This window comes from Somniosus microcephalus, chromosome 9, assembly GCF_052327205.1.
Source record: "Somniosus microcephalus isolate GS21.2 chromosome 9, FLI_Smic_1.0, whole genome shotgun sequence".
Taxonomy (NCBI): domain Eukaryota; kingdom Metazoa; phylum Chordata; class Chondrichthyes; order Squaliformes; family Somniosidae; genus Somniosus; species Somniosus microcephalus.
Genome location: NC_140995.1, coordinates 190543497 through 190567542, shown reverse-complemented (window position 1 = coordinate 190567542; position 24046 = coordinate 190543497). Strand labels below are relative to the sequence as shown.

General features: G+C 42.1%; 1 protein-coding gene across 2 annotated transcripts in view; it reads left to right on the top strand.

Annotated features, from left to right (window-relative positions):
• ascc3 (activating signal cointegrator 1 complex subunit 3) overlaps nt 1–24046 on the top strand; it is a 654593-nt gene that overhangs the window by 231571 nt on the left and 398976 nt on the right. For both annotated transcript variants that reach the window (XM_085997711.1, XM_085997710.1), the window contains exon 14: nt 21425–21559. In XM_085997711.1, coding sequence (XP_085853837.1) covers nt 21425–21559 — 135 coding nt within the window. The remainder of the gene's footprint in view (nt 1–21424; nt 21560–24046) is intronic.

Here is a 24046-nt window from a genome sequence, read left to right as displayed (position 1 = left end):
AGACATTGTTTTCAATGTTTCTTCTGCTGACTAGGAAACGCACGAAGAAATTGATTTCATTAAGTCAAGGTTTGTGGAATTGCAATAAATGAGGTATCAACCTAATGCTGGCGACTGGTCCTCGGGATCATTCATTTAGATTTTCAAATTAATTGATTTTATAATTCTTTTCACTTTCATTTATAACGATATACAGCATCATCTTTGTCCTAACTGATGCAAATATTGAAAACAAATATCATTTCTAAAGGCTTTAGAATTTCTCTTTCTAACCCAAACAAAAATGGAGGAGATTAAAATAGTGCAGCAGCGACACTTCCTTGGCAATAGAATACCAAGACCACTGCTATTATATCACAGCCGGTGATTCTATAATTATTGGGACTGTCTCCAATTGGGGGCCTGGTTTTAAACCATCTGAAATGTTACCAGTTCCAAATAGGTGGCAGATAAGCTTGCATTTAAAAACAAGTGATGCGTGTCATTCAAACACCAAAATCTCTGGCTATAGAAAATAGAGAAAAGAAGCTTCAATTAGATAATATGACTATATCTTAGCAGACTAGCAGAATCAGTTTATTTGTTCTGTTCTATAAAGAGCCTTGCAACACAATTGTTTATATTGGGCAGCAAATAATGTGCTTTAGGTTTTTAATTCTGATGTTCTTTGCTGCATTTCAGTAAAAGGCACTTTGACCTGACTTTCTCCTTCAGCAGTTAATGTATGTGACTATAACAGCACTTCATCGAGAGAGCAAAACCTTGTTGTTTTGATATGGGATCCAAAGTTATATATTTGTACAGAGCAACGAGATGAATAGCCGTTAAGTAGACTCCGAAAGGTGTTCATTGGGATAATGCACAAATATTGATTGTATGTGTAATTATTGGCAAAACTCATCAGATTTTCCACTTAGGACAGATGTACTCTCCCAATAATCTGCACAGTGTTTCTTGAAGCATGAGCAGTAGAACTACTCAATGAGTTTGGCAGACAGAAGCTAATGGTAATCTGTCAAAAAATTGAAATGGGACTGTAATGTATTAACTGCAGTATTGATGCATCAAGGTAGACTCCATGAGTTATTGACGGGTAATTTAAAAAAAATATATGTGTGTAACATTATTGTGGCTGTGGAATAATTTATTAGCTGAAAATGCAGAGGAGGTTTTGGCTATCCTAATTAATTTGCAAGTGCCTAGGAAAGCACTTACATTTTTTTGCACTAACCAGTTAAGTTATTGAAGAGGTTGATGGAGTTCTTGTTCTTGTTAGTGCACAGAACCTTAATTACACATAATAGCTAGCAACCTGTATGTATAACAGATTTGTTCCAAGTGTAAATACAATACAGAATGGCAAATGACTTCTGAATATGCAAACTGAATTGTTGTTGCAAAATGATTAGTAAATCAATGTTTTATTCACTTGGACTAATGATGCATTTCTGATATGTGATTCGATCTAAATAATAGGTAAATTCAAATAGCATTCAACTTAAAAATGAATGGAATTTATCCTTTTTGGAGATTACTAGGAATCCTCTTTTTTTTAAATACACTTGAAATTTCTTGTAATTGAAATCTAAAGAATATTTGCATTAACAAAACATTTTTACTGAACCAAAGTAAAAAATGCCTGCAGTAATACATTTAATTATTGTGCACTGTTGTGGAAGCTGCTAGTTTATGTTGGGATTCCAAATGGTTTTTTTAAAGACCATGTTCTTTGTTAATGGAAGTTTGATTGGAATTGCTTTATTTCAGTTGATTCTTGAATTTGTCCAAAGACCCACTTGTGAAGAGTAACTAAATTAAATGAGAGAACCTCCTCCCTCCTCAGTTACAAATGCCTGTTTCTAAATTCCTCTGCTTACATTTGTAATGGATCCAGCCTGTGTAAATGTTTCACACTGTCCTTGCAGCTTGCTGCAGCGCCACCGATTTAAAAAAAATCTTCCAGAGCCTTGGCCTGTAACATGCAGAGAAACACTAATGCTTCAATGAGCTCTACTTCTTTGCTCCTCAAATTGCAGTAGCTTTTGCTATCAAACTATAAATAATGATGTATAATATAAAAGTATTACAAAAATATGGACACCGTGATTAACTTGAAAACAGGGACTGAATATGTGTATATTTTATATATTTCTGTATGTTAATAAAAATCCTAACTGCTGCATGTCCTCGTCCAATTATCCCTTCCACTCCCTAACCCTACTTTACCCGAAGACTACACTTGGTCTTGACTCCCTGTGAGCAAGACCAGGGTAATCAACTATGCGGTCTCCTCTACATTGGGGAGACCAAACGCAGATTGGGTGACCGTTTTGCGGAACACCTCTGTTCAGTCCGTAAGGGTGACCCCGAGCTTCCGGTCGCCTGTCATTTTAATTCACCGCTCCATTTCCACTCAGACCTCATCGGCCTTGGCCTCTTGTATTGTTCCACGGAAGCTCAACGTAAACTCGAGGAACAGCAACTCATCTTCTGACTAGGCACTTGCAGCCTTCCGGACTCTTATCGAGTTCAGCAATTTCAGATCATAACCTCGGCCCCTATTACTTTTTTACTTATTTTTTCCACCCCTTTGTTTTGGGTCCTCCTTTCCCCCCCCCCCACCTTTCCTTGTGTTTCTCTCTCTCACCTGGCAGCTGTCTCTTACCTGCCAGTACACTTCACACCTAATCTCAGCTGCCTTTTGTCTCCACAGGCCTATTACCATCTCGTCTGGCTTCGAATACCTTTTATTGTCTCTTTTGTTCGATCGCAGCCTTGCCTTCGATCTATTTTCTTTTCTTTCCAGTTTTGTAGAAGGGTTTCGACCCGAAACGTCAACTCAAATTTCTCTCCACGGATGTTGCCTGACCTGCTGAGCTTTTCCAGCATTTTCTGTTATTTCAGGGTAATCAACTAGTGTGTTGATGTACTATGTAGGTATATTATTAAAACATCTTAAATATGGCTTGCACTTTCTGCCCACAAATCATAACTTCATGTATCATAATTTTGAATCATGTTTTTTACATCAACACAAATTTGAAACTGCCCATGTAAATGTTTATGGTGGGAAAATAAAATGAGAACATTTCAACATTTATTATAGTAAAGCCCCACAGAAGCATCTCAGTTTCATTGACAGTTTGCTGATAAACCAACTGAATCACTTAAAATGTTATATTAAAAAAAATCTTTTTTTCCAGCAGCTAAAAATTTCTAACATTAAATTTAAAAAAAAAATACATATTGCACAATAACATTAAATGCATTAATAATGTCAGAATTGTCTTTTGTGTCTTTTAATACCTTCATTAACATTTTACCTTGCTGACTCAGCCCCTCTCAAAAGCTTGGACTTGATATTTTTGCCCAGAGTGGTGATGCTATTAGCTAAAGGCAGATGCTGCAGTCTAACCATGTGTAGTTTTCACAATTTCCCAGGTTGTGTCAACATTATTTTAAGTTATACAAATGAAAAAATCTCTCTCAAAATCTATTTGGTTGTTTTTCAATATTATTTGAAGAAAAAAGAGACAAATTTTGAAAGCTTTTCCTTTTTAAAAAATATTCTGAGTATGCATGAAAAATGACAAATGATACCAATTACACATTGGTTGCAACTTTTGTTTTTTTCCAGTTATAAATACTCTATAAACTTCAGAATGCATATTAAACCCAGAGAGAGAGAGAGAGTGTATTTCCTCATCTTAATTTGAATCTTTAAAAAAAAAAGTCTAATACTTTTGTTGTTGACAGTTAAAATGTAAATCTTATTACTGATATGTGTGTGAGACCGACTGTCTTCATCCTCATGAGCTGTTTTTGAGAAACAAAGGAGTTGAATCTTGCAAGCAAGCAAGAACCTCTATCTCTTGGGTTTTGCTGTTAATTAGAAAATGTAAACATCGTCATCACTGATACCAGACAGAGAGAGAGAGAGATAGAGACAGCGAGAGAGAGAAAGATGGGACAGACCGACAGAGACGAAGACAGATTGAAAGAGAGATGGTCAGGTACAGAGATACACTGACAGGGACCAAGCACAAAACATCAAATTTAATGTTTACAGACATCTCAGAAAGTTACAAACCAGTGCTGCCAGCTTTGGGGTGACAGTACCCCTGTCCAGTGCTGTCAGGCCCACACCCTTTCTCTTTCAGCCACACCTATCCCTATCCACCATTCTGCAACATCACAAGCACCCCTCCACATTTAGACTAATGGATTCCCTCCCAATGCTGCACCTCCACAGCAGAGCTGCCAAACTCCAGCACTCCAACCAGTTCTGCCAAAACCTGGGGCCATTCCTTAGTGTTAGCAAAGAGTAGGACCATCTGCCAGTGCTACTAAAGCACAAGATCATCCCCCAACTGAAGTAATATCCCCCTACTCAGTTCTGTTAAATACTAGATATCTCTAACTCTACCTGATGTATCTTGCATACCATCTTGATGTTATCCCCATCATGGCATAAACACCCCTATCTGGCTCACTGAGCAACACCACGGGAGATTGGCTCTGTGTGTGTGCTTTATGTATGAATTTATATGTTTAATTATATCTGTAGTCCTGTAAGACTGGATGCTCTTTTTTAAGGAGCTTTGTCCACAATGTGTCATTCAGCTGTTGATGTGAAGCTGTTTTCCTTTAAGGTCACAAAGCATAGTGTTTAATTGCTCTTCATGATGCAGTTCAGAAACTTTTGTCTGTTTTATTTTAGTGATTGCTGAGGTCAGTTAAGAGGTTACAGCCATTTTGAATCCTTGGTTAATCTCTTGCTCCTCCTTTTCGACCCTCCTTAAAACTTAACTGTTCGACCAAGCTTTTAGTCATCCGCCCTAAATATCTCCTTGTTTGGTTTAGTGTCAATTTTTGCTTGTTTACACTCCTTTGGGACATTTTTCTATGCATGTTTTTTATTTATATATATATAAAAAAATCGAATCCATGATCTTAAAATGCCTTTGGTAGTCCTGTGCTTTGAAAATGCAATAGTTTTGGAATTCTTGCTTGAATTGGAACAATTTATATGTCACTGTGCTCCAGGCTGGATTGAGCTTTGAAATGATGAGAAGCGATCTAATTACACAGCTTGTAACTGTGGAACCACTTCTCTGGATTCTAAATTACTTTTCCTTACTTACTTGCATAATTTTATGTGAAGAATTTGGTCACTGAAATATGACAATTGATGACAAATTGGTTGGCTAGACCAAATTAACCCTCTGAGAAGGAAATTTTACAATAGTACATCACTTTAACTATTTTCCAGCTACTTCATTGTACAGTAATATGTGCTGAACAGATAAATGTAGTACCCTGCATTCTTTGCCCTAGTTTTTTTTGTTACCTTCTTTGCTACTTACTGCAACTTCAAATAGAGCATAATAATTTTGCCAAAGATGAAAATAAAAATGAGGTGGTTGATTTTACGTAATTTAATTCTTGAAATTGTATACGGAAAATTGTTAATTAACTTAATGTTTAAAGACCTCTGTTTAAAGAGCAGCCAGAAGAATACTGTGGCTTTTAATCAATTAACTGTGATTGAAAGTCCTGGAAGGTGCAACGAAATAGTTCACCCCGCCACTCATCAAATTTTAAAGAAAAACACCGAAGTGTTGAATCAAAAACAGAAAATGCTGGAAACACCATAAAGAAAGATGCTCCCTGACGCTTTCCAGCATTTTCTGTTTTGTTTCAGACTTCCAGCATCTCCGGCATTTTGTTTTTTGTTACACAGAAGTGTTGACTTGTAGCTTTGGGAATAATGCTGAAGCTGATGCGTTGGTCTTTCATATAAAGTTTGAGTGGTATGGTATCTCACTGTGAAGAATAATCACCGACTGGTCAGGCATTCACCTATTCAAGCATTTCCTTGGAGCATAATCTGACCATAAAGATTTGAAGCAGCACTAATATAAGATTTAATCTAATTCCTCCATTATATTACATAGAATTGCATAGAATTTTACAGCATAGAAACAGGCCATTCGACCCAACAGGTCAATGTCGGTCTATCTCAGTCTTGGATATACTCATCAGTCTGTGTCGTTGTTTGCAATCATTTACATAAACAATTTAGACTGGAGAATCAGCAGTACAATTTCAAAATTTGCAGATGACACCAAATTCCTCAGTATAGTTAATACTGAGGAAGACTGCGACAAAATACAAGAAGACATAAGAACATAAAAAATAGAAGCAGGAGTAGGACATATGGCCCCTTGAGCCTGTTCCGCAATTCAATAAGATCATAGCTGAACTTCGACAGTTCCACTTTCCTGCCTTATCCCCACATAGCCCTTGATTCCCTTAGTGCCCAAAAATCTATTGATCGTAGTCTTGAATATACTCATCGACTGAGCATCCACAGTCTTCTGGGGTAGTGAATTCCAAAGATTCACAAATCGTTGAGTGAAGAAAGGGCCAACCCTTTATCCTTAGACTATGACCTCTAGTTCTAGACTCTTCAGCCAGGGGAAACATTCTCAGCATCTACCATGTCAAGCCCTCTAAGAATTTTTTAGGTTTCAATAAGATCACCTCTCATTCTTCTAAACTCCAGAGAATAGGCCCATTCTACTCAATCTCTCCTCATAGGACAGTCCTCTCATCCCAGGAATCAATCTAGTGAATGTTAATAAACTTCCAGAATGGGCTTGTAAATAGCAAATTTTAATATTTGAAGTGGTGCATTTTGGTAGGAAGCATAAGGAGGCCACATACTCTTTGGAACATAAGTGGGGTAGAGGAGCAAAGGAATCTAGGGGTATGCATTCAAAAATCATTAAAAATAGCATCTAGCAGCGTGCGCTGTTAGAAATTTTCCTGCATCTTTCAGCTCGAATATAATGCGCACCGTACATTGCTGGAAGTGCAAGCTGATAATGGCACGGTGAGGGTGATAATGGGGCATCAGGGACCTTAGTGAATGACAGTACCAACGGTGTATTTCCTTAACCAATGAGATTTATGGATTGAGAGAAAAACAGGAACGACGGAGGAGGGTGAATTAGAGTCAAATCCGGTACAGAAAGAGAAAGAGAGAGAGGGAAAGAAAGATTGAATTAAGAGAGAAAAAAGAGACAAGAAAAGTAAGAAAAAAAATTTCAGTTTGAAATTTTTTAAATCTTTGAGAAGAATTTATTACATGCAGGAAAGAGATTGAATGGTTTAAATTGTTCCCTCTCTGGGCCAAAGAGGTTGATTGGCATTGCATCGTCAAAAGGATACTTATGCTCTTAATCACCTACCGTAACTTTTTGCAGTGAGTTTAATAGGAAATTATTATGCAAATCCAGCAAGTTCTTAAAAATAACGGGGAGGCAAGATGCTGTTTGTGTGAAGCAAATGACAGAGCGGTGTAAATCAACCAGCAGGTTCTGGAGATTTGCAACTCATGGCGTATCTCTTATTCCTATGAACTCGCCATTATTTTTCCAAGAAGGTTTGTTCCAATGTGTTGCTCCAACAATATAGTATAGTATAGTGCTTCCAGTTCCAGCACAGATTTAGGGGGGACTTTTAACCCTAAAAACTGGGCGGGTTTGGGTCGGGTGGGAGGTTAAAGTGTTAAAAAATCATCCTTACTTGGCCGTTCCTCCAGTATATTGTCACTGGGTCAAAATCCTGGAACTCCCTCCCTAACAGCACTGTGGGAGTACCTTCACCTCATGGACTACAGCGGTCAAGAAGGCGGCTCAACAGCACCTTCTCGAGGGCAATTAGGGATAGGCAAAAAATACTGACCTTGCCAGCGACGCCCAAACCCCAGTAATGACTAAAAAAAAATCTGAATCCCAACCCCAACCTGCCTCCAACCCACCCACTTCCGGTTTTAACGAGGCGGGACGGGGGGTGGGGGGGGGGGGGACGGACAACCAACCCGCTCCCAGGAGGCAGGTTGGCAATGTAATATTATAATGAGTCTGTGTGCCTCACTGATCCACAATTTTAAATTTAACTCTGGCCGCCCGGGTTTCCAGGGCCTTGGAAAACCCGCCGGCTAAAGGGAAACGAGGACTGCTGGCTCCAGGAGGTAAGTGCCTTTCCACTTACCTGCTGGATCCAGCGTACCTGCATTGCCAACCTCCCGCGATCGGACACCACCCTCCCAACCCTTCCGATCTTCCCCCATCTCCCCCAAGAGGCCTCCGATCTCACCCCCGCCCCCACTCTGAGGCTACCGACCTGCCCCCTCGAGACCTCCGGTGTAACCCTCGCCCACCCGCGGCGCGCCCCCCCCCCCCCCCCCCCCAGGCTTCCGGAACCCGCCTCCGGAACCCACCCCCGCTCAGCCTCCAACCTGCTCCCGGTCTCCAATCTCTGACTCCCTGCCATTCCCCCACCGGCGTCTGACTCTTGGGGCCTCTGATCTCCCCCCCCCCCCCCCCCCCACCGTCACTGACCCCTCAGGTCTCTGATCTCCAACCCCCCCTGCCCCCAGGCTGCAGCCTGGTGCCGAAGGCCTACCCTCCAAACAGCCTCTCAGTCTGGCTGACTGCAGCCGGGAAAAAGAGGAAAAAAATGTTAATCATGTCCTGCCGTTAAATTCGGCAGGACCTGTGGGTATCACGTTCTTCTGGGGCTAAATCCAGCTCCCCCACCTCTTGCCCACCCGTCTCTGAGTAAAAATCCAGCCCTTCGTGTTAGAGGACTTAAAACAAAGCAACCTCCATGCACTGTGTACAATAAAACCCCAGTATCTACGCAGTTAAATAAAACTCAGTCACCAGCAATTGAGTGAAAGATTTCAGTCTTTTAATTGCTGTGAACTGTGGTTATTGCTGTTGTTATGTCCCAGAAAATTACCTTAATGGTGGTTTAAGTGCTAACTATAGATACTAGTTTAAAGCACTGCTGAATGTGTTTGTTTTTCTCAAAATTGATGTCACTTTAAAGGTGGATGCTAATTCATTATTGAATACTACTACAGGGTGAGCGTCCCGAATCCGGCAACCTCGGGACCGAGGCTGAGCCAGTTTTCGTGTTTTTCCGGACTTCAGAACGTGTTTCTGGTGTCCTAAGTCCGGAAATATCGCAACCTGGGCTCGGGCATTTCCGGACTTTGGACATCAGAAACATGTTCCGAGTCCACAAATGCCTGGGCCCGGCTGGCAGTGGAAACAGGGACCTAGAAATTCGCGCCAGCCTCACCAGGGCACCGGAAGTACCGCCCCGGAAGGAGTTGCGGCCGCCCGCCGCAAATTCACTTTCAGCGCCCCAGAAGGAAGCACGGCGCTACTCGAGGCGCCCCGCATCCCTCTTGGGGCGCTGCGACTGCGGCACGGCGCGCTGCGGTACTGCAGGCCTTCCTCCCCTTAAAGGGGAGGGGCCTGCTGCAGCACGTTCGAAGAGCGCGAGTGCCAGCATAAGAGCCCGGCACCGAGGAGAAGTGCCGGGCTCTTGGGACACAGCCGGCACTCCGCGGAGGGGGGGTGCTCAGGAGTACTCACTGCAGCCACAGTGCGCCGGTGGTGGAGGGAGTGAATGTTTAAGGTGGTGGATGGGGTGCCAGTCAAGCGGGCTGCTTTGTCCTGGATGGTGTCAAGCTTCTTGAGTGTTGTTGGAGCTGCACTCATCCAGGCAAGTGGAGAGTATTCCATCACACTCCTTACTTGTGCCTTGTAGATGGTGGAAAGGCTTTGGGGAATCAGGAGGTGAGACACCCGTCCTGGAATTCCTAGCCTCTGATCTGCTCTTGTTGCCACAGTATTTATGTGGCTGGTCCAGTTAAGTTTCTGGTCAATGGTGACCCCCCCAGGATATTGATGGTGGGGGATTCCGTAATGGTAATGTCATTGAATGTCAAGGGGCGGTGGGTAGAATCTCGCTTGTTGGAGATAGTCATTGCCTAGCACTTGTGAGACGCGAATGTTACTTGCCACTTATCAGCCCAAGCCTGAATGTCGTCCAGGTCTTGCTGAATGCGGGCATGGACTGCTTCATTATCTGAGGAGTTGCTAATGACACTGAACACTGCAGTCATCAGCGAACATCCCCACTTTTGATGAAGGGATGTTCATTGATGAAGCAGCTGAAGATGGTTGGGCCTAGGACACTGCCCTGAGGAACTCCTGCAGCGATGTCCTGGGGCTGTGATGATTGACCTCCACCCACCACAACCATCTTCCTTTGTGCTAGGTATGACTCCAGCCAGTGAGAGTTTTCCCCCTGATTCCCATTGACTTCAGTTTTACTCAGTCAAATGCTGCCTTGATGTCGAGGGCAGTCACTCTCACCTCACCTCTGGAATTCAGCTCTTTGTCCATGTTTGGAACAAGGCTGAAATGAGGTCTGTAGTCGAGTGGTCCTGGCAGAACCCAAACTTGGCATCAGTGAGCAGGTTATTAATGATTAATGAAACATTTGCATTATAATCCAAAAGAATCAGTGTTCAGAAAGCTCTGGTAAGAAACAGAGTACTCTTGTGATCTATTCTTGCACTGCTGTACAAATGAAGATGGAAATAACTGGTAAACTTAGTATAATAGAAGAACCACTAATAAAAGAACTGCTTCGAGTTATAAATAATCAGTTTGAAGATTGGGTAGTTTAGTGGAATTAATGAGTCACTGGGAATTTGGAAGTTGCAGGAATAATATAATAATTGTTTGAGATACTGTGCCTCAGAGGAAGGTGAAGGCAGTAATGCATGCTGAGATTATGCCAAAAATGTACAAACCTGTACTTTTGTGTTGTGTTATGTCATGATGTCAACAGTGTTGTTGCCCTATAACTTCCTCCTATTTATCTAAAAGTGCTAAAAACTAATCTATCGACCAGTTAAAACTGCATCCATTAGGGATTAGCAAAACTCATTAAAATTTGCAGATTTGATTTGTGCATTCATGGCATAACCCCATTGATGTGTTCTTGAGGTTATCTTTTGTGATAGATGTCGTTGAAAAGATAGTTAGAAGGTAATTATCACAGCTCCTCCCCCATTAAAACCAATGGAAGTCGCAATTTTTCTGCTTTTAGGTTCGAAAATAATAATAGGATTGGGCAGAATCAAAACAGATTTATGAAAGGGAAATCATGTTGATGAATCTGTTAGAATTTTTTGAGGTTGTAACTTGGAGAATAGACAAGGGGGAACCAGTGGATGTGGTGAATTTGGATTTTCAATAAGGTGCCACACAAGAGGCTATTAAAACAAAATTCGGGCTCATGGGATGGGGTAATAAGAACATAAGAAATAGGAGCAGGAATAGGCCACTTGGCCCCTCGAGCCTGCTCCGCCATTCAATAAGATCATGGCTGATCTTGGAATCAAAGCCACTTCCCTGCCCACTCCCCATAACCCTTCACTCTCTTGTCTTGTAAAAAATTTTTTGTCTATCTCCACTTGAAATATATTTAATGACCCAGCCTCCATGGCTCTCTGGGGCAGAGAATTCCACAGATTTACGACCCTCTGAGAGAAGAAATTCTTCCTCATCACAGTTCTAAAAGGGCGACCCTTTATTCTGAAACTGTGCCTCCGAGTTCTAGATTTCCCCACAAGGGGAAACATCCTCTCTGCATCTACCTTGTCGAGCCCCCTCAGTATCTTATATGTTTCAATAAGATCACCTCTCATTCTTCTAAATTCCAATGAGTATAGGCCCAACATGCTCAACCTTTCTTCATAAGTCAACCCCCTCATCTCAGGAATCAACCGTGTGAATTGTCTCTGAACTGCCTCCAATGCAAGTATAACCTTCCTTAAATAAGGAGACCAAAACTGTACGCAGTACTCAAGGTGTGGTCTCACCAATACCCTGTATAGTTGTAGCAGGACTTCCCAGCTTTTATACTCCAACCCCCTTGAAATAAAGGCCAACATTCCATTTGCCTTTTTGATTACTTGCTGTACCTGCATGCTAACTTTTTGTGTTTCATGCACACGGACTCCCAGGTCCCTCTGAACTGTAACATTTTGTAATCTCTCTCCATTTAAATAATAGTTCGCTTTTTTATTTTTCCTGCCAAAGTGGATAACCTTGCACTTTCCCACATTATACTCCATCTGCCAAATGTTTGCCCACTCACTTAGCCTGTCTATATCCCATTGCAGATTCTTTGAGCCCTCTGCACAACTTGCTTTCCCACCCATCTTTGTATCATCTGCAGACTTGGCTACATTACACTCGGTCCCTTCATCCAAGTCATTAATGTAGATTGTAAATAGTTGAGGCCCCAGCACCGATCCCTGTGGCACCCCACTAGTTACCATTTGCCAACTGGAAAATGATCCATTTATACCAACTCTCTACTTTCTGTTAGTTAGCCAATTCTCTATCCATGCTAACATATTACCCCCAATTCCGTGAGCTCTTATCTTATGCAGTAACCTTTTATGTGGCGCCTTATCAAATGCCTTCTGGAAATCCAAATACACCACATCCACTGACTCACCTTTGTCCACCCTGCTTGTTACATCCTCAAAGAACCCCAGCAAATTTGTTAAACGTGATTTCCCTTTCATAAAACCATGCTGACTCTGTTTGACTGCATTATGATTTTCCAAATGCCCTGCTACTGCTTCCTTAATGAAGGACTCCAGCATTTTCCCAACGACAGATGTTAGGCTAACTGGTCTATAGTTTCCTGCATTCTGTCTCCCTCCTTTCTTAAATGGGGGTGTTACATTTACGGTTTTCCAATCCGCTGGGACCTCTCCAGAGTCCAGGGAATTTTGGTATATTGCAGGCAGGATGTTTCCCCTGGCTGTGGAGTCTAGAACCAGGGGTCACAGTCTCAGAATAAGGGGTCGGCCATTTAGGACTGAAATGAGGGGACATTTCTTCACTGAGGGGGTGGTGAACCTTTGGAATTCTCTACCCCAGAGGGCTGTGGATGCTCAGTCATTGAGTATATTCAAGACAGGCATCGATAGATTTTTGGATATTAAGGGAATCAAGGGATATGGGGATTGTGCAGGAAAGTGGAGTTGAGGTAGAAGATCAGCCATGATCTTATTGAATGGCGGAGCAGGCTCAAAGGACTGAATGGCCTACTCCTCCTATTTCTTATGTTCAGGCCACTGGCACTTTGAATAAAAAAAATAATGGCGCTGGAGATTTGGCAGCACATGATTTATTGCTCCAAGATCAGTTTTATAGAGATTTACATGTCACTTCTGATTCACTGCTATGCCTGCTGTGGCATATTCTAAATGAAAATGCAGGAAATATGGAGTAAGTTATCAACGGCGTGATCAACGCGCTAGTCAACTAAATTTACAGCGTACGTCACAGATTTCACTGTTGCACTGTTGAAAATCTGGGCCATTATTATGAAAACATTCCTTTTTTTAAATTTTATAATTCATTTTAAGAATATAATTGAACTAAATGCTTGTGGTTTTGCTACAATCAGTATTAAAACATTCTGTGCATAAGTTTGCGAGCCAAAGTAATCATCAACAACAGCTTTTATTTATATAGTATTTAACGTAGTAAAACATCCCAAGGCGCTTCACAGGAGCATTCTCAAACAAAATTTGACACCAAACTACATAAGTTATTAGGGCAGATGACCAAAAGCTTGGTCAAAGAGATAGGCTTTAACGAACATCTTAAAGGAGGAAAGAGAGGTTGAGAGACGGAGAGGTTTAGGGAGGTAATTCCAGAGCTTAGGGCCCAGGCAGTTGAAGGTACGGCCACCAATGGTGGAGCAATTAAAATCGGGGATGCTCAAGTGGCCAGAATTTGAGGAGCACAGATATCTCGGGGGTTGTGGAGCTGGAGGAGATTAGAGATAGGGAGGGGTGAGGCCATGGATGGATTTGAAAACAAGGATGAGTATTTTAAAATTGAGTCGTTGCTTAACCAATGTAGGTCTGTAAGCACAGGGGAGATGGATGAACAGGACTTGGTGTGAGTTAGGACACAGCCAGCAGAGTTTTGGATGACCACAAGCTTACAGAGGGTAGAATGTGGGAGGCCGGCCAGGAGAGCGTTGGAATAGTCAAGTCTAGCGGTAACAAAGGCATGGATGAGCTGAAGTAGGGGCGGAGTTGGGCGATATTCCGGAGGTGCAAATAGACCATTTTTTCCCCCACTTATCTGCACCACTAATAAAAGAACTGCCTTGAGCTCACCTCTGTCAGTACTGTACTGCATGTGCAAATTGCATATCACACTTGCACTTACATAGAATGTACAGCACAGAAACAGGCCATTTGGCCCAACAGGACTTTGCTGGTGTTTATGCTCCACATGAGCCTCCTCCCACCCTTCTTCATCTAACCTTATCAGCGTAACGTTTTAGTCCTTTCTTCCTCATTTGTTTATCTAGCTTCCCATTAAATGCATCTCTGCTGTTCGTCTCAACTGCTTTTTATGGAAGTGAGTTCCACATTCTAACCACTCGTTGGGCCAAGTATATTCATAACATAGTAATAAATTACAATGGAACAATAATTAATAAAAAATAAAACCAGTATCTTTCTGCTAGTTCTTGCTGACCTTGGTAGCTTAGTGTATTCCCAAGGGGAGGAACTTTGGTTTTGTAAGCATCTGCCAATCGAGAGCTTCTTGAGACTATTGAAGCATTCCCCTCTGCTGAATCTCAAGATCGAAGGACAGGATTGTTTCTTCAGTGTCTTTTTTTAAAACAAACAAGCAAACCTTCCTTGGTACCAGCAATTACTGCCACTTGATCTCAGGATGTGAGCAAGAAGCAATTGAGCAGGTAGAAGACAGGATTTCTGCTTTGCTGTAGTTTTTCTTTGTGGCCTTAAACCAGCCTGATCTTTTAAGTGCAGCTTGTCTTAGGATGCTGACAGCTTTCCTCAAGGCAGTCCTTTGTCCCTATTGGGAGAGGGTTTAAACTAATTTTGCAGGGGAATGGGCACCAGGGTGTAACATTGGAAAGGGAAAATAAAGTGCTCAAAGGATTGGGAGAGGCACAGAACACTAAAGTAATAATTAGTAAGTTATTAGGTGGGGTCAAACTAAGAGAGAATACAGGATGGTCTAAGATGGGTTTACAGTGTATGTATGTGAACGCACAAAGCATAGTACACAAGGTAAATGAGCTGCAGGCACAAATAGCCACATGGGAATATGATGATGTGGCAATAACTGAGACCTGGCTCAAAAAAGGGCAGGATTGGGTATTAAATATTCCTGGTTAAAAGGTGTTCAGTAAAGATAGGAGGTGGTGTGGCAGTATTGGTTAAAGAGAATGTTACAGTGCTGGAGAGGGAGGATGTCCTGGATGGGTCAAGGACAGAATCTATATGGCTAGAGTTAAGAAATAATAGAGGTGCCATTACACTAGTAGATGTATTCTATAGACCACCAAATAGTGGGAACGATATGGAGGAGCAAATTTACAGAGAAATTACAGAGGTGCAAGAACTATAGAGTAGTAGTAATGGGGGACTTCAACTATCCTAATATAGACTGGGTTCATAATCGTGTTAAGGGGAAGAATTTCTGAAGTGTGTTCAGGAGAACTTTCTTGATCAGTATGTTTCCGGCCCGACGAGGGAGGAGGCATTGCTGGATCTGGTTCTGGGGAATGAGGTAGGTCAAGTGGAGCAAGTGTCAGTAGGTAAACATTTTTTGAACAGTTATCATAGTATCATAAGGTATCAAGGGAGGTACTGGCCATAATCTTCCAATCCTCCATAGATACAGGGGTGGTGCCAGAGGACTGGAAAATTGCAAACGTTACACCATTGTTCAAAAAAGGGTGTAAAGATAAACCCAGCAACTACAGGCCAGTCAGTTTAACCTCGGTAGTGGGGATGCTTTTAGAAACTGTAATCGGGGACAAAATTAACAGTCACTTGGATAGGTGTGGATTAATTAAGGAAAACCAGCATGGATTTGTTAAAGGCAAATCATGTTTAACCAACTTGATCAAGTTTTTTGATGAAACAGAGAGGATTGATGAGGGTAACGTGGTTGATATAGTATACATAGATTTCCAAAAGGCAGCATGGATACAAAATTGGCTAAGTGACAGGAAACAGAGAGTCGTGGTGAACGGTTGTTTATCGGACTGGAGGAAGGTATACAGTGGTGTTCCCCAGGGGCCGGTTCTAGGACCACTGCTTTTCTTGATATATATTACTGACTTGGATGTGGGTGTACAGGGCACAATTTCAAAATTTGCAGATGAGACAAAACTTGGAAGTATAGTGAACAGTGAGGAGGAGAGTGATAGACTTCAGGAAGACATAGACAGGCTGGTGAAATGGGCGAACACGTGGCAGATGAAATTTAATGCAGAAAAATGCGAAGTGATACATTTTGGTAGAAAGAATGAGGAGAGGAAATATAAACTAAATGGTACAATCCTAAAACGGGTGCATGAACAGAGAGACCTAGGGGTATGTGTATGCAAATCGTTGAAGGTGGCAAGGCAGGTTGAGAATGCAGTTAAAAAGGCTTACAGGATCCTGGGCTTCATAAATAGAAGTATAGAGTATAAAAGTGCAGAAATTATGATGAACCTGTATAAAACACTGGATCGGCCCCAAATGGAGTACTGTGTCCAATTCTGGGCACCGCACTTTAGGAAGGATGTGAAGGCCTTAGAGAAGGTGCAGAAAAGATTTACGAGAATGATTCCGGGAATGAGGGACTTCAGTTACGTTGAGAGACTGGAGAAGCTGGGGTTGGTCCCTTGGAGCAGAGAAGATTGAGAGGAGATTTGATAGAGGTGTTCAAAATCATGAGGGATCTGGACAGAGTAGATAGAGAGAAACTGTTCCCATTGGCAGAAGGGTCTAGAACCAGAGGACACAGATTTAAGGTGATTGGCAAAAGAACCAAAGGCGATGGTAAGGAAAAACTTTTTTACGCAGTGAGTGGTTAAGATCTGGAATGCACTGCCTGAAAGGGTGGTGGAGGTAGATTCAATCCTATATTTCAAAAGGAGGTGGATAAGTATCTGAAGGAAAGAAATTTGCAGGGCTACGGGGAAAGGGCAGAGGAGTGGGAGTAGCTGAGAGTTGGCAAGGGCTCGATGGGCCGAATGGCCTTCTTCCATGCTGTAACCATTCTATGAGGAAAGGGCAACCAAGACACAAGTTATCCTCTTGTATAATAACATATTGTGTGTTGCATGGTAGAACATTCCTGTCATCATGAGATAATAATAATTCAACTTTATTGTCATTGTACAATGCACAAGTACATGAACAACAAAATGTGATCTTGCAAGCTCCCATGAGTCCAGTACAAATAACATTAACATTAACATAAATAGCACCGTCCTGTCAATTTTGATTTGAGCTATGTCACAGGGGATCTGCTAACTAAATATAACTATCTAAGGATGCATCTATGGGTAACATTGTGTCCTCTATTGTACGGGTATACAGACAACGTAAGGAAGTGGGAAGTGTTGGATACCAGTCACCCAGCATTCTGTCTGAAATGTATACTTGATCCAGTCTATGACAGGCAGGTTGGAGGCGTGCAGTGATGTCTTTAAACTCTGCTTGACAACATAGAAATAATTACCAACGAGAAGTAACGAGAATGACAGCAAAAGCATAAATGCACTGAACTCCTGGAAGTTTGAACTTTAGCGGCTGAGGAAGTTCTGACTTCATGAGAAGTCCCTGCATCATCGGAGGACCCAAAAACCAGAAGTGGCTGCATAATATTGCTAATCACTCCGATATTTAAATTTGTTTGTAGAAAGGCCACAGCAATTAAGTTGTTTGTTAAAGTGGAATGAATTGGTTTTTTTCATTAAAAATGAACAGTCCTGAATTTCAATGCTAGATGGAACTTTATTCAGCACGGCTTAGAAAAGATGACAGCTTGAAAACAATGCATTTAGTCAACATAATTTTGTTATGATTTAAAGAATAAGAAAGAACCTACTGGACAAGTATGTTTTCCTATTCTGAATGCCAAACAGTAGATAGCATTCTGGCCTGATAAAGAATTGTCATCATGAGATCTTTGTCCCGATTTTTAATTTTTGTTTGGACAATTGGAATTAATGCTGTACGACAAAATATTTGTAAGGGATTTAAAAAAACAAACTACATAAGGCTAGTTATTCAAGCTTCATAAGAATCACTAAAAAGTTTACATTTGATTTTTGCCACTTTACTATGTCCAGTAAACACACACAGACTGCTAGGTCAGCAAGTTGAGTTCTTTTTAACAGAATATTGATAGTATCCAATCTAACTATATGTCTCCGGTTGGCCAGAACAAACTGGTGTTTTTCATTACTTTGGAAGTATTTATGTTGAGTAACGCATTTAAATTCAAACACTATTCTTAAGAATTTGGGTTTCTACATATATCAATGAGGGCATCCGCCTGAATCGATGGAGCACACCTTTAGTCATTTTTTTTGTCTCTTACCAGTGTAAGAATATGATATAATTATGATAACTGGCAAAAGATATTCTTGTAGACATATAGGCAAGGTTCAGCCAAACCCAACTTGTAGTGCCAGGAGGCTCTTACCGCTGCCATCTGATCACCGGTGCTGACTGAAATTTACACCTGGAATTTGCTTTCACTTACCATGCCAGTGATCATTAAATATAGTCTTCGGTCTTGTGATGTGAGAGTTCAAAGAGAACCAATATTTTCTTCCTGGGTATGGCTGCATTTTTGTAAATTGTTCGCAGATACTGAGTTCAGCTGTGCTCATTCACCAGTGTGAGAAAGATGTGGATCCTGTTTTTTCCATGTTTATGTTACAAACATTCCGGCCGCGATTTTTCGGTCCGAGGCGGCTTGGGAGCGGGACAGCTGCCTTCCAGGTTCCAGTCCCGCCCCCAATGACATCAGACGCACAGACGCGATTTTGCGTCAATTTGCTTTGTTAAGCCCATCCTGCGGGCTTGCCAGCCAATTAAAAGGAAGCCGGTGTCAGATGACGTCAGTTGATGATGCATCATCTGCCGGTTTTCTTAAAGGGGCCACGCGTTTTTTTTGACCGCTCATTTCTCAGTGTTTGACAGCATTGAGGTGCTGCAAACACTGACAATCACTGTGAGCTCTTGAACCCAGGCTCTCCAGTGACTCCCTCCTTAGGCTAGAACAGATGGCAGCTGCAGGTGAGGTTACAGAAGCGATCTGTCACAGCTGAGAGAGGTTCTCCCAATAAGGTGGGACTACACATACAATCCAAAACTTGTTACCTACAGAAAAGCCTAAATGCATTAAAAATGATTTTCCCAACATTTTCTTACCTCTGAAACTCACCAGTGCACCATTGGATCCTGCACACCACTTCTGCAGCTGCCATCAAAGCAGAAACATTACAGTAGACCCACAGCATGCCACACTTAACCTGCTGTGGTGTCCAGAAGTCGGGAAGCCCACAGTAGACCTGTCAAAATTGCAAAAAGCCTATTAACTGCCTGTTAACAAGCAGTTAAGTGGCTATAATCTTCTTCCCACCGCTAGGTTGTCATGTTTCAAAATTCTATAGATTCTGGAACGGTTTCTGCAGATTGGAGGATAGCAAATGTAACCCCGCTATTTAAGAAAGGAGGGAGAGAGAAAACGGGGAACTACAGACTTGTTAGCCTCACATCAGTAGTTGGGAAAATGCTGGAATCTATATAAAGGATGCAATAACTGGGTGCTTAGAAACTTAATAGTAAGATTGGGTAGAGTCAACATGGATTTTATGAAAGGGAAATCCGGTTTGACAAATCTATTGGAGTTCTTTGAGGATGTAACTAGTGGAGTAGACAAAGGGGAACCGGTAGATGTGGTGTATTTGGATTTTTAGAAGGCCTTCGATAAGGTCCCACACAAGAGGTTGGTGAATAAAATTAGGGCACATGGAATTGGGGGTAATATACTGGCATGGATTGAGAATTGGTTAACAGACAGAAAACAAAGAGTAGGGATAAACGGGTCTTTTTCAGGATGGCAGGCTGTGAGTAGTGGGGTACCGTAAGGATCGGTGTTTGGGCCCCAGCTATTCACAATCTATATCAATGATTTGGATAAGGGGACTAAATGTAACATTTTCACATTTGCTGATGATACAAAGCAAGGTGGCAGTGTCAGTTGTGAAGAGGATGTGAAGAGGCTTCAAGGGGATCTTGACAGGCTCAGTGAGTGGGCGAGAACATGGCAGATGGATAAATGTGAAGTTATCCACTTTGGTAGAAAAAAAAGAAAGGCAGAGTATTTCCTAAATGGTGAAAGATTGGGGAATGCAGATGCTCAAAGGGACCTTGGTGTCCTTGTACATGAGTCACTGAAAGTGAATGTGCAGGTGCAGCAAGCCATTAGGAAGGCAACTGGTATGCTGGCCTTCATTACAAGAGGATTTGAGTACAGGAGTAAAGAAGTCTTACTCCAAATATATAGGGCCTTGGTGTACAATTTTGGTCTTCTTACCTAAGGAAGGATATACTTGCCATAGAGGGAGTACAACAAAGGTTCACAAGATTGATTCCTGGGATGGCAGGACTGTTGTATGAGAAGAGATTGAGTAAACTAGGCCTGTATTCTCTTGAATTCAGAAGAATGAGAGGGGATCTCATTGAAGCATACAAAATTATTACAGGGCTTGATAGGTTGGATGCTGGGAGAATGTTTCCCTTGGCTGGGGAGTCTAGAACCAGGGGCCACAGTCTCAGGATAAAGGGTAGGCCATTCAGGACTGAGATGAGAAGAAATCTCTTCACACAGAGGGTGGTGAATCTTTGGAATTCTCTACCCCAGAGGGCTGTGGAGGCTCAGTCATTGGGTATATTCAAAACAGAAGTTCATAGATTTCTGACTAGTAAGGGCATCAAGGGATATGGCGATAGGGCCGGTGAATGGAGTTGAGGCAGAAGATCAGCCATGATCTCATTGAATGGTGGAGCAGGCTCGAAGGGCCGAATGGCCTACTCCTGCTCCTATTTCTTATGTTCTTAGGTGTCGGGTCCCTGCGCAAATCAGGGACCCGACACCTGGGAAGATTGTTTGGAGGCGGGTTGACAGTGGGTTTCCAACCCGCTGTCAATCTTTGCGATTTTGCCAGATGTCCTACCTCCAAACCTGCCCCCTGAGCGCCGGCAAAATTCCCCCCTCCTGGTCTGATCATTTGTTTTTTTTCTGGCGGAGTCCAGTCAATCTCGGGTCCAATGAGATTCCATCACTAGCAGTTTGGTGCATGTGACTTAGATCAGTTACCCAGAATGATTTGAATTTAGGACATTCACACCATATGTGGATGAATGACGACTGAACTCCTTTGTTGATGACTGACTGATTAAAATCAAATAATTATTTGGGATATTCTCATGCATTCTCCCAGAAAAACCACATTAACAAACATAGAAAATAACAAAGGCAAATTCAGTGAGGCATTAATAGGTGGAAAATCAATTGTCAGATATTTATTACAGAAAATTAGAAAGCTAACATGCTTCCTTATCATGGCTCATGCTTTAGTTGTATTTAACTGTTCCCTTGTTGTCTATTCCTAGGTGATGGTGTTTGTGCATGCAAGAAATTCAACTGTACGAACAGCCATGGCTCTTCAAGAGATGGCAAAAAACCAAGGCGAGATCATGTACTTCGTCCCAAACCAAAGCGCGGACTATGGCTCTGCTGAAAAACAGGTACGCTGTCAAGAGAACCTTCACTCAATGAAGTGTGTGTGTCCGTGTACGTGTCCGTGAAATTTCTCAGGTCGCAATGCTAGTAGTACCCTCCAGCACTGACACCACCACAATTTGTGGGATTAGTGGGAGGGCACCTCATCAGCATGCGGCAGGTGGGTACAAGCACCATTTTGGGTCCATCTCTGGCACCTGCTTGCCTCATATCCACAAAAATTTTGGCCTTCACCTGCCCTTGGGTGCAGAAGCTTGCCTGGCCTAGACAGTACTAGTGGGTCCCACATACGCCCTTGTGAAGGTTATTATGCCTCCACTCACTTGGTGTATCAGCTGCCACACAATAAACCTCAGAAACAAGAACTCATTTGCTTTGTAAGACAGATGGAAGAGCTACCTTGATTGAGTTCTTTGATGAAATAACAAAGAGGGTTAATGAAAATAGTTCAGTCAATGTTCTGTATATGGACTTTCAAAAGACTGGATAGGCTAGGTCTGTTTTCCTTGGAACAGAGGAGGCTGAGGGGAGACCTTATTGAGGTGTATAAAATTATGAGGGGCATAGATAAAGTGGATAGAAAGGACCTATTTCCCTTAGCAGAGGGGTCAAAAACCAGGGGGGCACAGATTTAAAGTAATTGGTGGAAGGTTTAGAGGGGATTTGAGGGGAAATTTCTTCACCCAGAGGGTTGTCGGGGTCTGGAACTCTGGAAAGGGTGGTAGAGGCAGAAACCCTAACCACATTTAAAAAGTACTTGAATGTGCACTTGGGATGCTGTAACCTGCAGGCCCAAGAGCTGGGAAGTGGGATTAGGCTGGATAGCTCCTTGTTGGCCGGCGCGGACACGATGGGCCCAAAATGGCCTCCTTCCGTGCTGTAACTTTCTATGATTCTATGTTTGATAAAAAGCCACATAAAAGACTCGTTAGCAAAATTGAAGCCCATGGGATTAAGGGGGCTGTGGCAGTGTGGGTGTGAAATTGGCTGTGGGACAGAAAGCAGAGAGTAGCGGTGGACGGTTGTTTTTCGGACTGGAAGGAACTATATAATGGTGTCCCCCCCAGGGGTCGGTATTAGGACCACTGCTCTTTTTGATACATATTAATGACCTGGACTTGGGTATAAAGGGCATAATTTCAAAATTTCTAGACGAGACAAAACTTGGAAATGTAGAAAGCAGTGAGGAGAATAGCAAACCTAAGGAGGACATCGACAAACTGGTGAAATGCTAAGACACATGGCAGATGAAATTTAATGCAGTGAAGTGTGAAATGATGCATTTTGGAAGGAAAAATTAGGAGAGGCAATATAAACTAAATTGTGCAATTTTAAAGGGGGTGCAAGAACAGAGAGACCTGGGGTTCACATACACAGATCTTTGAAAGTGGCAGGACAAGTTGATAAAGCTGTTAAAAAAAAAATTAAAAAAAATGTATGAGATCCTTGGCTTTATAAATAGAGGCATATAGTAAAAAAAAAAGCAAGGAAGTTATGCGAATTTCTATATATCACTGGCTAGGTCATAGCTAGAATATTGTATTCAATTCTGGGCACCACACTTTATGAAGAACATCAAGGCCTTGGTGAGAGTGCAGAGGAGATTTACCACCTCAGGGAATGAGGGCTTTCAGTTATCTGGAGAGACTAGAGAAACTGGGATTGTTCTCCTTAGAGTAGTGAAGGTTAAGGGGGGGATTTAATAGGTGTTCAAAATTCTGAAGGGTTTGATATAATAGATTGGGAGAAACTGTCTCTGCTGGCAGGAGGGTCGATAACCAGAGGACACAGATTTAAAATAATTGGCAAAAAATCCAGCGGGGAGATGAGAATTTTTTTTTACTCAGCGAGTTATGATGATCTGGAATGCACTACCTAAAAGGATGGTGGAAGCAGATTCAATAGTAACTTTCAAAAGGTAGTTGGGTCTCTACGTAAAAAAGGAAACATCTGGACGGCTATGGAGAAAGAGCAGGGGAGTGGGATTAATTTGTAGCACTTTCAGAGAGCCAGCACAGACATGATGGGCCAAATGGCCTCCTCCTGTGCCATATGAATCTATACTGCCCCTTGCTAGACAATGAGGAAACTCCCAGAGATGGCAGCCACCTAGAACAACTGGGTCTGTGCTGTTTCCCTGGTAGTCCTGCCACTCTTCAGACAGAGTCTCGGCAGGAGACTTGTGGAACCCCTGCAGAATTTGATGGCCTATGTTCTTAGAATGCATTATGTAATTTATTGTCCTTTTCTCTGAGGATTTAAACTTAGTGTAGAAATAAGAGCATTGAAGACCATTGTGGAATATTATACACTTTCATTGTTCACCGTTGATATTATGCAAAACCTTTCTCCCAATTTCAATTTTAACCTCAATCACATTTCCTCAAAAATAAGATACACTCCTTATGACAGTTCCTCATTCACCACTAGAAATAAGTGATCACATTGTGACTGGAAGCCTGTGTCCAGTGGTGTACCGCAGGGATCGGTGC